At 35.9% G+C, this 12,875-nt stretch overlaps 1 protein-coding gene across 1 annotated transcript in view; it reads left to right on the top strand.

The window, feature by feature from the left end:
• SPAG16 (sperm associated antigen 16) overlaps nucleotides 1-12,875 on the top strand; it is a 935,138-nt gene that overhangs the window by 646,454 nt on the left and 275,809 nt on the right. Inside the window, exon 14 of the mRNA XM_026002203.2 lies at nucleotides 9,321-9,386. Within this exon, the coding sequence (XP_025857988.2) occupies nucleotides 9,321-9,386 (66 nt within the window). The remainder of the gene's footprint in view (nucleotides 1-9,320; nucleotides 9,387-12,875) is intronic.

The following is a 12,875-nucleotide window of genomic DNA, read 5'->3' as shown; positions in this document are numbered from 1 at the left end:
ATGAGCCAACTCATCTCTGCAGTTAACATTATGAAGTGATAAAGATAATAGATGTCATCACTGCTATCGCACAACTTGTAATCTGCATATTGTTACTTTGTCATAATTAACATTTATTGAGCACTTGGCTATGTCCCAAGCAGCAATCTAAGCATTTTACATGAATTAATTTAAATCCTCACAATGGCACCATCATGTAGATACTCATATTATTTCTATTTTGCAGATGAACAACTGAGGCTCACAGTGTTCCAAGGACATATTAAGTGGCAAAGCCCAAATTCACATTCAAGCAGTGTCACTCCAGACCCTGTGCTCTTAACCATTACATTATGTGCATACATATTATTCATCTATTTAGATATATGCTCAAAAATGATATAAAATTCAACTTTTCATTTTGAAATTGCTTATTAGCTCAAAGTGCATTGATGCAATATACATCAATTCTATATACAACACAATAAATACTATAAAATAATCTCACAGTTTGACTCTTACAACCAGCTAATGCCTTAATACTATTACACTCCTAAGATATTTTATAAATATTAGAATAAAGATATCTCTGGCCCTTTGGTTTGGGCTGAATTTTGTCCTCTCAAATTCACATGTTAAAGTCCTAACTCTAGTACTTTGAAATGTGACTGTATTAAGAAAAAGGATTTTTAAAGAGGTAACTAAGGTTAATGAGGTCATTGGGATGGACTCTATTCAAATCTGACTGATGGTCTTATAAGAGGAGATTAGAGCACAGATACACACAGAGGTAAGACCATGTAAAGATACAGGGAGAAGATGGCCTGCTACAAGTCAAAGGAAGGCCTCAGAAAGAAACCAACCCTGTCAATACCTTGATTTTGTATTCTAGCCTCAAAAACAGTTGAGAAAAGACATTTGTGTTGTTTAAGCCACCAGTCTGTGGTACGTTGTTATGGTGGCCCTAGCAAAGTAAATGGATGAGACCAGGATGGTCCTGAGACCAGGATGAGACCACCTGTCAATATCTGAAACCAAAACAAAACAAAAACAAAAAACCTAATTTATCATAGACCACAGTAAAGAAGACTTATACTAATTGAACAAATCCAGTTGCTGATTTTATATCCAGTTTTTGTGGAGAGTTTATTTTGCATAGCTGGTTATAGGGGTAGCAGTGGTTTAGGCCAGTCTTAGAAGAGTGGTTTGTGTTGATTATCGAGACTTACTTTTTGTCTCTTATCGAGGTGGAAGAAGGTTAATTTGAGTTTTAGGAACATGTGCACTGTAGTGAATCTCTAGCCAGTTGGCTGAGTTTCAAATCATGAGTCTGATGCTATTTGGCTTTTCAACAAATGTTCACAGAAGTTAGTTGTCATTGATTAATTAGATAGTTTTAAAACCAGTTCTGGTTGTTTACTTGTAAGCAGAGCTATGGAACTGTTACTAATTGACTGGACAAATTTAAAACTAGTTCTGGTGTTTGTTACCATGACAATGAGTTTTTTCCTAGGAAAGTGGTGATTATCATTTTTTCTTTTTAATTCTCAGTGGCCAACAAAATATAAGTAGAACAAAAAATAGAAAAGACTACAAATTAATCTACAATTGGTAATATCTCCTATTTGTGTAGGCATTATCCTAATCCCTTACACAAATTTCTCCAACTATAAATGGGAATTTAAAATATTGTCAGTTTCATATGGTATAGATTAAAAGAGTTACTACATATAAAGTACTTAGTGTGGTGTTTATATAAATGAGAGATAGGAACAATAACTTCCCAATGAGCTGAATTCTAAACCCTGTGATTTTATTCTAGTATTACATTTTTTATCACTACAATATACAACTTCTCTTAATAAAATGCTCAATAGTGTGATTTCATTTATGTAGGAATTGAGGTAGATACCATGACACAGTAAAGAAAAAATGCATTTGCACAAACCATCCCAGGAAGTATGCAAAAGATACTATTACAGTGGTTATATCTGTTGATGACCTAAGATAGGAGACTAACTTTACAATTTTTTTAAGATTTTATTTATTTATTCTTGAGAGACACACAGAGACAGAGACATAGGCAGAGGCAGAGATCTCCCCATGGGGATTCAGATGCGGGTCTTGATCCCCAGACCCTGAATCAAGTCCTGAGCCAAAGGCAAGACACTCAACCACTGAACCATCCAGGCATCCCAGGAGACTAACTTTTCATTGGGTAGTCTCATGTACTATTTAAATTTTCAACCATATTCCTATATTTCTTTTCTCCAATATAGTTGGAATGTTTTTACTAAGAAGGACATGAGGAAACTTTCTGAAGTGATGGGAATGATCTATATCTTAATCTAAATGGCAGTTACACAGATACATGCACAGATAAAAATCCTATCTGTGTACGATAAAAATTCATTGAGCTAAGCCCCTAAGATTTATACATTTTCCTGTGTTTAAGTTATATGTGGTATGCCACTAAAGACACTTTAACACATCAAAACGACATTTTAAAGATAGCCTTGTTAAAAACAAAAACAAAAGCTCTGAGTTGGGGAGGCCTTTTTTTTCAAAAGGATATTGAATCTATTTGTCAGCTAAACAACAAGTAAGAAAGTAAGTTAGTGAATATTAACTTTTTAATGATGTTACTGATGGTATTTTGGTTACTTAGTTTATGACTATTTGTGATTTTATATTTTATGATTATTTTATGATTTTATAGTAGAACTAATTCTTAAGAGTTTTTAAGCTTTTCTTTTGTCTGGAGTATTAGGCTTCTAATAAGTGTAATTTTAATTTTTTTTTAACTTTTCACATGGCACTATTAATAGTAGAAAAGCTTTTGATGAGATTAATCTCCCTGCATAGCATTTATATCAGTCAAGTAAGGCTAGGTTGTGTTACACTAATACACAGCCTCCAAACCACAGCAATATTTATATCTTGGTTGGGGTCTGAGTCCTCTGTAGGTTGGAAGGGGGATCCAGGATGACCCAACAGACCCTTAAATACTCTAGTGCTAGACAGGTGGAGTTGGAGAGAGCAGGAGAGGGGGTTATTCATGTCATTTCTGCTCACAACTCTTGCACCAGAACTCATTATGTGGTCCCACACAACCACAGGGGGGCCAGGAGATGCACATCTACAGAACAGAAAAATTGGAAGATGGCATTGAAAAGTTGCCTCCACCTTTCTCCCTTCAGATTCCTGCATATTAAGGATTAGATGATTTTAAAATTACAACAAAGAGGAGTTACTGTCTTGTCTTTGGCACTCATTATCTCTGTCACGATGAATTAGTGCTTCTGTTTTTCTCATCTCTAGAATAGGTTACAATAGAACCCGTGTCATTGAACTGTGAGGATTAAATGTAATAATAAATAAAGCACTTAGCACAGGCTTTAGTTACATAACAAACACTGAATAAATGCAAAGCTGCCTCCTCCCCCTGGAGTCATCAACTATCTCCATGTAGTTGTTTAGAGAGAATGGCATAATCAGTGGATAAATATCCTACTGAGTTAGAACCAAGTTGTGGGAAAGGAGGTGAGAGAAATAAGACTGTGCATATCACATGTCATAACTAATCAAAATGAAAATAAATTTTGGGGAGAAGACCAAGCTATTTATCCAAAAATAAGATATCTGGTAAGGGTAGATTTTTTTCTCCAATTTTTTTTTAAAGATTTTATTTATTTATTCATGAGAGATACAGAGAGAGAGAGGCAGAGACACAGACAGAGGGAGAAGCAGGCTCCATGCAGGGAACCGGATGCGGGACTCAATCCTGGGTCTCCAGGATTACACCCTGGGCTAAAGGCAGCGCTAAACCGCTGGGCCCCTGGGGCTGCGCTCTTCCAATTTTAATCGTGATCACTCTGTAACTGTGTACTTTTTTACCCAACAACCGTTTATCAAATCCTACCACAACTGTCTTGGGACTTGGGGATAATAAGACTGGTGGACAAGACAAGCACATCTCAAAGACATTTCTCTTGTGGAACTATATTCTAGTGGGAGGAAACGAACAATAAGGAAACAAATTCTTAAATTATTTTAGTTCATGATGAGTGTGATATGAAAAAAAATAAAACAGGGTGGCCTATTCGGAGGGTACCAACACCTGCAGAAAGTCTGCGTAAGCCTCAGAATTCAAAGGCTTAACCTGGTAGAAGCTTGGTTCTCATTCATGGAATGTCCTATTGGAAAGTCCTGATTGGTGGCTTTTCTCCTTGTGATGGTTTAGAAATTCAGGCTAGTTCCATTTGTGCTTTTCCATCTTCCAGAACACTTCTGCATAGAGGATTATGTGGGATATTTTAAGGGCCAGGCCCACATGCGACTTATTTCATGATTGTGCACATCTCACTGGACAGAACTCAGTCACGTGGTCATACCTGACCTCAAGTTCGGCTGAGGGTCCAAGAGAAAAAGGAAAGGGATTTTATAAAAGTTTCTGTTACTGTAGGAGAGGATGCAGGAGAGGACGCAGGAACATTGGATATCAGACATCACTGAAAATGTCATGTTTAGTTGAAACCAGAATGCGAAGGACAAGGGCATGGATTTACCTACAGGAAAACATCCCAGGTAGAGAAAACAGGACATCCTAGGCCTGTTAGAAGAAGAGGAAGGCTAATGTGCCCGTATTATGTTTTGTATCTATATTTACTTATTTATTTATCCTGACAGGAAAGAGGAGGTTTCTGGATCAGTGATCAGATCATTTATTTACTCACTGAGCTGCTTATGTTGATTTGCCCTTTGTACATTTCCCATGGAAAGAAACTGCAAGAGCTGGGTGCACCCCACAGGTATAGTGGGGTTATGTATCATAGAAAGGAACTCCCCCCAAATTCTGAAAGTCAGAGCCCTTGTGCCCCTCCAAGGAGGCAAGGTGATGGGGAGAGGAGAGACAGAGAAACCTTTGTTGGAAATGTACATAGATTCTCTCTGGGAAGAGAAGAGATAAGCCTCTACACCTGCAACCCCTGAAATGTAAACAAAGACCTTAGAGGGAGATGCACCTAAATCTCGCCAGAGATCTCTATCTTTAGGGTTGAATTGCTATTCAATCATCCTTTAATCCAGGTGCAGTACTGTTTGCTCAGAAAGCCCTGACCATGCAGAAGCATGAACATTTTCAGGAAGTACAGTGCATGAGAAAGAAGAATGGTAAAGGATGGGGTCACACAGGCAGACAGGAGCCAAGCAGTATGGAGCCTTTGGGATGAAGTAGAGTTTGGAATTTATTCTGAGTATGATGGTAATTTTTCAGATGGCTATTAGCAGGAGCATGGCATGATCTGATCCAGGTTTTATTGATCCCTGCTGGCCATAGGAGGAATAGATGTGGGGTGAGCTAGGAGCAAGGAGACCAATAAGGATACTCCTGCTGTCCTTGGACTCAGTATAATGGCTGATTTCCTGCACAGAGTAGTAATGGTGGAGAGGGAGACAGGTGGGCAGAGTAGGGCTTTATGATGAAGGAAAAACTGATGTGCTGGATGATGGATGGGCAGGGGGTGGGGGTAGAAGCAGAAGTGTTCTAATTCTCAGGTTTGTGATTGTTTTTGTTTTTGTTTTTCTGTTTTTTGTTTTGTTTTTTTTTTTTAGCAACTGGTTGTGCCATTTATTTAAAAGGGAAGATTTGACAAGAGTAAAGATAGGCCGTTGAGAAGTAGTAAGTCAAATAGTCTGCTTTTGCATGTTATATCTGACATGCCGTATCACCAGCAGGAAACAGATGATGCATGAAGTAAATTCAAGTTGAATGTTTACAGAGAAATGAATAGGGTTAAGGGACCAAACACAGGACCCAAAAGCTAGCTAGCAGCAATGGGGAGCCTTCAGGGGCAGCAGAAGGAGAACATTACTGGACACAGTGGAGCTGTAGCCATGAGAGATGGCCCACATAACATGAATAGTGGAATTAGGTAGAAAACAGGATTGCTGGCAAAATCACAGCTGAACAGGAAGGAAGCTCATGTGGTCATTTATCTGCCCTCTATCTCTTTCTACTATTTCATATCTTTCTGGTGCTTCCCTCTGGCTGAATCCAACCGGATGCCACAGGGTGATGTGGTTGGTGGAGAGCAGGGCACAGACTAGGGCAGTGCCACATAGGGAGGGAATCTTATGGACAAAAAGGAAAACCAGCACGAATGAGCCTCTATGACTCTTTACTGGGATCCTTATGGAAAAAGAGAACAAAGGGCAGAGATGGTTTGGAAGTCATCAGCGTTTCAGTGGTTTTGTTGCAGGTTAAGAGCTAATATTTGTTAAGCTCCCACTTTGTGCTAGGCATTCCACCAACATTTAAATGCATTTTTCTACTTAATTCTCAAAACAAACCTAGAGGTTAGGTATTACTATCTCGTTGGACATGACTAATTATATTTAACCTCTAGGTTTGTTTTGAGAATTAAATGAAGCAACCGAAAAAAAAAGAAAATAAATAATAAATAAATAAATAAATAAATAAATAAATAAATAAATAAATAAATAAAGCAACTGAAACACAGTGAAGTGAAGCAATTTGTTTAAGGTCACACAGCTATCAGGTAGCAGATCCAAGAATTAAGTCCCAGGCTTAATTTCTATCCTCAGGGCCAGTGATAGTGATCATCCCTGCACAAAGCTTCTCTGAGAGAATCAAATACTGGAGTGATGATATGTTGGGTCACGTGGGGTTTTTTTCTTGTAAGACTCTTGCTTCTTTTACATTTTTTCCCCCACTTCTTTGAAAGAAAACAATTCTGACAAGAATTCATCAGAGAAGAAATTCCAAATTTTAACATCCCGGTTTGGGTATTGCTTTTGATTAAGGCTGTTTGCAGACTAGAATATTACTAACCCACATATTCCCTATACCACAAAAAGAGTAGATTCACTTTTATCTTGGGAACAAAGCTGGATAGAAAAGCTTTTTTTTTAACTTTTCTTAATTCATGAAACATTTATCTTCAAGTCAGGTTTTGTTATAGCAGCACAAATGTGGTCCGTCAGCATTTCCATTATAACCCCATATTTCCAGGGCTTTTCAAGAGTGCCTTAGAGATTCCACTTTGAATTAAAACTTGGCATTCAGGATTTGAATCAGAAAACTCCATTTTCCTTAACAATTAATCAAAGAGTTTAGAGATTCTCACTTTGAAGAGTACCAAATGTAAAACTTTTATAATGCAAAAAACATTTTGCTAATTTAAATATATTTTTAAAAAATATTAGCACTCACTATGGAGGTATAATATTACACAACTCTATATGATTTTAATTCTCAAAGAAAATTAACTGTAAAAGTTCCTAAGATAATATATGAAAGCTAATTATAACTTATACTTTGCTGTTTGGGCTCTGTAAGTAATTTATTTCTACTTTGGGAATTTAGAGGATTTGAAGTTCTCAGCATAATTGGTTTAAAGTTATAGCAGTATCAAGATAGTGAACCAGAATAACATGGGCAGGGGGGATCCTGAAAGAATGCCAAAGTGTTTCAACATATTTTTGTGAAATTTAAATTCATGTGGGGAAATTTTGCATTCTGTGAAAAAGGATTAACAGCATGCATTAATCTGAAAATAAATATTTGAAATTCAACTTGCTGAACATAATGGCAATAGTGAGGACCAAATAGAGCTTAGGTATAAAGCCTTCCCAACTTTGCTTAGTTCCAAACTATTCCATGAATGTCCTATAACAACAAGGAGACTTGATGATGATACTCCATCTTTCCTATGTCATTTTGTAATCTTTCCTCCAGTCAAAATTGTTTAGGACTAAGTGAATACCAGGTAGTGAATGAGAGTGGATGAAACCTTTTAGAAAGCCTGTTCTCCTTCTGATTTACTTTTTTCCATCTGCGCTGGGTTTCTTTGCTTTCCCAGAAACATACCAGATAAACTATGATTTATGAGACATTTACTCTACCTCTTCCTTCTTCCTGGAATGCTTTTTCTCCAAATGTCTGCTTGGCTTGCTTCACTCCTTGTTCAAAACTTAGTTTTTGAAAGTAGTCAAACCACATCATTTTACTTGATAATTTGGTAGTCAAACCACATCATTTTACTTGATAATTTGGTTTGCCCTTAGCCTCTCAATCTGAAAACTCATAATACCCCTTATTATGTCCAACTTTTATTCTTTTCACAATACTTATGGTCTTCTAACACATTTTATTTAGAGTATCTATTCCCACCCTCTCCCCTTACAGTGCAATGCCGATGAAGACACCATTCTTTGTTTTATTCATTGAAAGACCCTAAGTGCCTAGAATTGTACCTGACATAGATTAATTGCTCAAAAATATTTGTTGAATGAACACACTATTGAATTAAATCTGAATTTTAGCCCATAACAAGAATCTACAAACAATATTCTAAATATAACTCTCTGCTATTTCTACAAAATTTGTGTTATTTCCCTAATAATAATTAAGAATGCCCTTTGAACATTGGTGTCAAAATGAAAACTTACCACATTTAAATCCCCTGTGTAATTTGTTATGGGCTCAATTTGTTTGAAATAATTTAAATTGAACTTTGGAAATTTTTGTAGTTAATTTTAATTTTAGCTATTGTTTGGAAAAGATGACCTGAATGTGTAGATGTGAAATATAGTTTTCATAAAACAAATGCTTATTTTGTGTTAAAAATACTACTGTTCAGGGCAGCCCGGGTGGCTCAGCGGTTTAGAGCCGCCTTCAGCCCAGGGCCTCATCCTGGAGACCCGGGATCAAGTCCCATGTCAGGCTTCCTGCATGGAGCCTGCTTCTCCCTCTGCCTGCGTCTCTGCCTCTTGCCCTCTCTCTCTCTCTCTCTGTGTCTCTCATGAATAATTAAATAAAACCTTTAAAAAAATACTGTCAAGTTTTATAATATTTTATACATATAATGATATTAATGCCAAACTGTGAAAACTTGGGAATTAAAACATGATCTCCTAATCTAAAACAAACAAAAAAGAACCCCACATCCCCAGCAGTGATGGAAATGATGTGCTGAAAATAAGAACCCTCTATAAGGGCTTCACTACTTGGCCCCATAGCTTGAGAGCTATGCTAATTGCAAGATGAAGTCATTTAGTAAAACTTTATCAGCAGCTCAATAGTGTAAAAGTGAGGATACCACAGTTTCAGTGCACAGACAAGCACTGAGGACACACCAGCACAGCCTTCTCTGATTCTGAATGGTAGGTGATAGCAAAAGCTAGTATTTTTTATCGTGAGAATGTATTAATTTTATTGTTGGACTAAAGCAATACTTTCAAACAAATGAAATTAATTACCTTTTGATTCACATATTGAATGGAATTTATTTGATTCTATTTCTGCTTTGTCTTCCTAGGGTAACTGTGAGCAGTCACTTTATGGTCACATGCATTCTATCAATGATGCTACCTTCACTCCTAGGGTGAGTTCAGTTCTCCCAATAAATTCTTTTCATATTTCATACATATAAGCTAAATCTAATGTAACAAAGTCTCAGAGGAAAATGGTAAGTTAACAGGGTGAAAAGAACAAATGTAGGAATTAACTATGATGGTGGAAAAAATAAATAGTTTGAGCTGCAGAAGTTTAAAGAACACACAAAATTCACAGTGGTAAGAACAGTGAGGAGTTGGTTCTATCATACTTCACTCTACTTAAACGGATTTTTAAAAGCTTCTTGTCTAATGTGTGCTTCAATAAAGTAGGTGGGTTATAGACTTGGAAATGTTAATGTAGAATCATAAAAATAATGAAAATGCTTGAAAGGAAACCCAAGAATAAAAAAGCCATCAAAGAAAAATAGACTTTCTTCAGGTTAAAACAGAGCAACCTTGATTTGACAGCTTTTCAATTACTCACTGAAAGGTTTCAAATGTATCTCTCTTCAAATAAACTGATGACATAACAGAAGTGTTTATCCACAGCTTGAGATATTCAGATATCAGGATGATATCACCAACTATGAAAATTGTTAAACACTGCTTTGAGTCGCCAAGCTAATTGAGGTTGTCTTTAAAAGGGTACAGATAGTACTCATGGAAGGATGATTTAAGTTTGTTCTTTCTCAGATGAAAGCTATTTGACTGATAGATGACCTCTCAAGTCCTTTCAAACTCCATGATTTAATTATAGCTAGCATTTTAATTTGTCTCTAAATTCCCAGTAGAGTGTGAATCTTAATTCCATACTCCTCTTCTTTCCCAATTAGCTGAAAAATTAATCTGATAGATTACCTACCTCTAACTTCAAAATGACAGCATCGTCAAAATTCTGACACTATCATGCTGTTATTATTCTTTGAGACAGAAGAAGAATGTTCACTAAAAATTATTTCTTCTAAAAGAATGTTATTTGCTCCAACTAAAATTGTGCTGATGCCATTGTGAATGACACCTGGAATGTTAGTGATGGGCTCAACTGCAATTATATTTTAACAAATTCATCTTAGTAAGGAATTTCCATTTAATTGACTCTGTTGAGCCAATATATTATGGATTAATTCTAGGTACCAAGTAGAATTTTATTTTTAGCAGAATATAGAGCCATTTAAGCACAGTGAACCCATATGATATAGGATATTTATGCTAAAAATCTAGTAAGTGGCTTATAGCCTCACATACTCTAAGAAAATTAAATGGAAGCTAAAATGAAATAAATTATTTTGTAAGGCATTTCATTTTGGTAAGCAATAACATAGCTAAAAAAGACATACCATTTAACATCCCAAATAATAAAATTAATAAATATAAAATTGACCAAATTGAATTGATTCATTTAGCAGTCAAGAGAGACATATATTAAGTACATGTAATCAAAAGGCAAGATGATGAATATGAGGTCCAGGTGTCCAATATCAAAGTGGCTGACCTGTTTTTGTTTATACACCTTGTCCATACCAAAGGACTATGACCACACTCTTCCAAATCAACATCCCCAAACCTCATTAAATGTTTCCATTAATTTATCTCTTCTTTGCTGTCAATGTTTAGTGACTATTAAGGAAATGGTAAGGAAATGGTATTTTATGATGATGACCGACACTCATAGGTGGAACTTTTGGTCGCATATGTCAATTATTTTGAAAACTGTTTTATTTCACATACTTGCCAAGGAATGTCAAGAGATTAGGGGGCAGCAGTGACTGAAAGAACACAAAGACTTTACTCAAGGATGTGGCATTGTGACACAGTTCACATTCAAACCAACTATCAAACAAAGCTGTCATAATAAATGCACTATACAGTGCATATATAGCAGGCAGAAATTTGAATTATTTAGAATTAGACTTGCTAATTGTTTGATGCCATTAGGGATATGTCTTCAAGTTGCATTACTAGCTAAAAAATGCATTTAGCAATTTATATAAACACAATTTTAGGAAAATGCTACAATTTTAGATTTGTAAGCAGGGATCACAAATGTAAAATTCAGTGTTATCTAGCTAGCAACCAAGAATGGCAGAAACAACTATACAACATACAATAGTTGTGTATGGTCCTAAAAAGCTATTAAGTTGAATTGTATTTCCATGTTTTATTATTAGGATTCTGATGTCTCTATTTCTGGTTGATCTTTCTATTGGAAATAGGCATTTATTTAAAACTTCTTTTTAAAGTAATCTGAGACATTTTAAGGAATTATGAAAGCATTTTACTAAGTCCATTTTGTAAAGTGAAAACAAAAATTTAAAAAAATGATAGTAATTGCTGGACACAGGAAATTCAATGTAAGTTCAAAACAAAACAAAACCAACAATTGTGTAAAAACACACAGCAAGAGAATGAGCAGGGTATCCCTATCAGAGTGTCCTCCACCTTCACTTTTCTGAGAAATAGTCTGACCCAAGTAAAGAGATTCCATCATGCCTTCTAGTAGCTCTTGTTGCATCCCCCCCGAGAAGGATGTGAGAGATGCGAAGGGTAATGAGATCAGATTAAGAAACAAACAACTCTCTCAGAATGAAAGTTCTAAATTATAAGGGAAAACCTGCTGGCTTCAAATGTCTAACAATAACAGAAATAAATATAACACATTCTGTATGCTAAATTGGTCATAAAATCAAAATGAGAACATCAAAAAGCCAAGTACTAATAAAACATAAAGGTATAGACAGGGATTAAGTCCAGTCTGCATTTTCTATCCCTAGGTATCTTACCTTGCACTTTCTACCTTTAGGTATCAGAGGCTATGGATCCAGGTTGTTTGATAAGAAGTACCCCAAAAAGTATGGTCTAAGTCAGCTTCAGTTTAAAGGTCATTAAGGAAAAAATTGACTTTCAGAATTAAGTGAGGGATCATAGGTCAAATGAGATGTTTTAAACTCAAAATATACCATCTTCCCACTGAAATCCAAAAGCAGATTCCCTACTGGGAACAGATTTTACTGCTGAGAACCTCCTTAATTCTTTGAAGACTAGAGTTCCTGAATCATTGTCTTTCTTTAGCATGTGGCCCATGTGCCTCTCACCACTTCCTTGACTACATTTTCTCCAACACCCTTTTTCTCCTTAGCTGTATATTCCTGAAGTCAGACTGAACACCTTGTCATTAATTGCAAATGCATCACGTCCAAAATCTCAATTTCAAGCATGCTTTTCTAGATGTATCTATTTGTCTTTCCGGTCTTAAGTAAATCCAGTACAATAATTTTTCTCCCTGAGAGCTCAAATCAGTTAAAACCTTACTCATCATCTTATCACCCCTTCCTTCCGCCTTCACTTACCATTTTATCACAGCTTAGGTTCTTCAGTTGTCATTCTGTCAATTCCACTAAAAAAACTTTAGTTGTATTTGACCTCATTTCCTCTACATAGCATAAATACCTGGTAAATCTACTTCTTTATAGAAATATTTTAAAATGCTGGAGATTTTATAATACTAAACCATCAAACTGCTTGTTTTCTGCTTTTTG

This window comes from Vulpes vulpes, chromosome 16, assembly GCF_048418805.1.
Source record: "Vulpes vulpes isolate BD-2025 chromosome 16, VulVul3, whole genome shotgun sequence".
In the NCBI taxonomy this organism is placed as follows: Eukaryota; Metazoa; Chordata; class Mammalia; order Carnivora; family Canidae; genus Vulpes; species Vulpes vulpes.
This window is presented reverse-complemented; position numbering and strand designations above follow the sequence as displayed.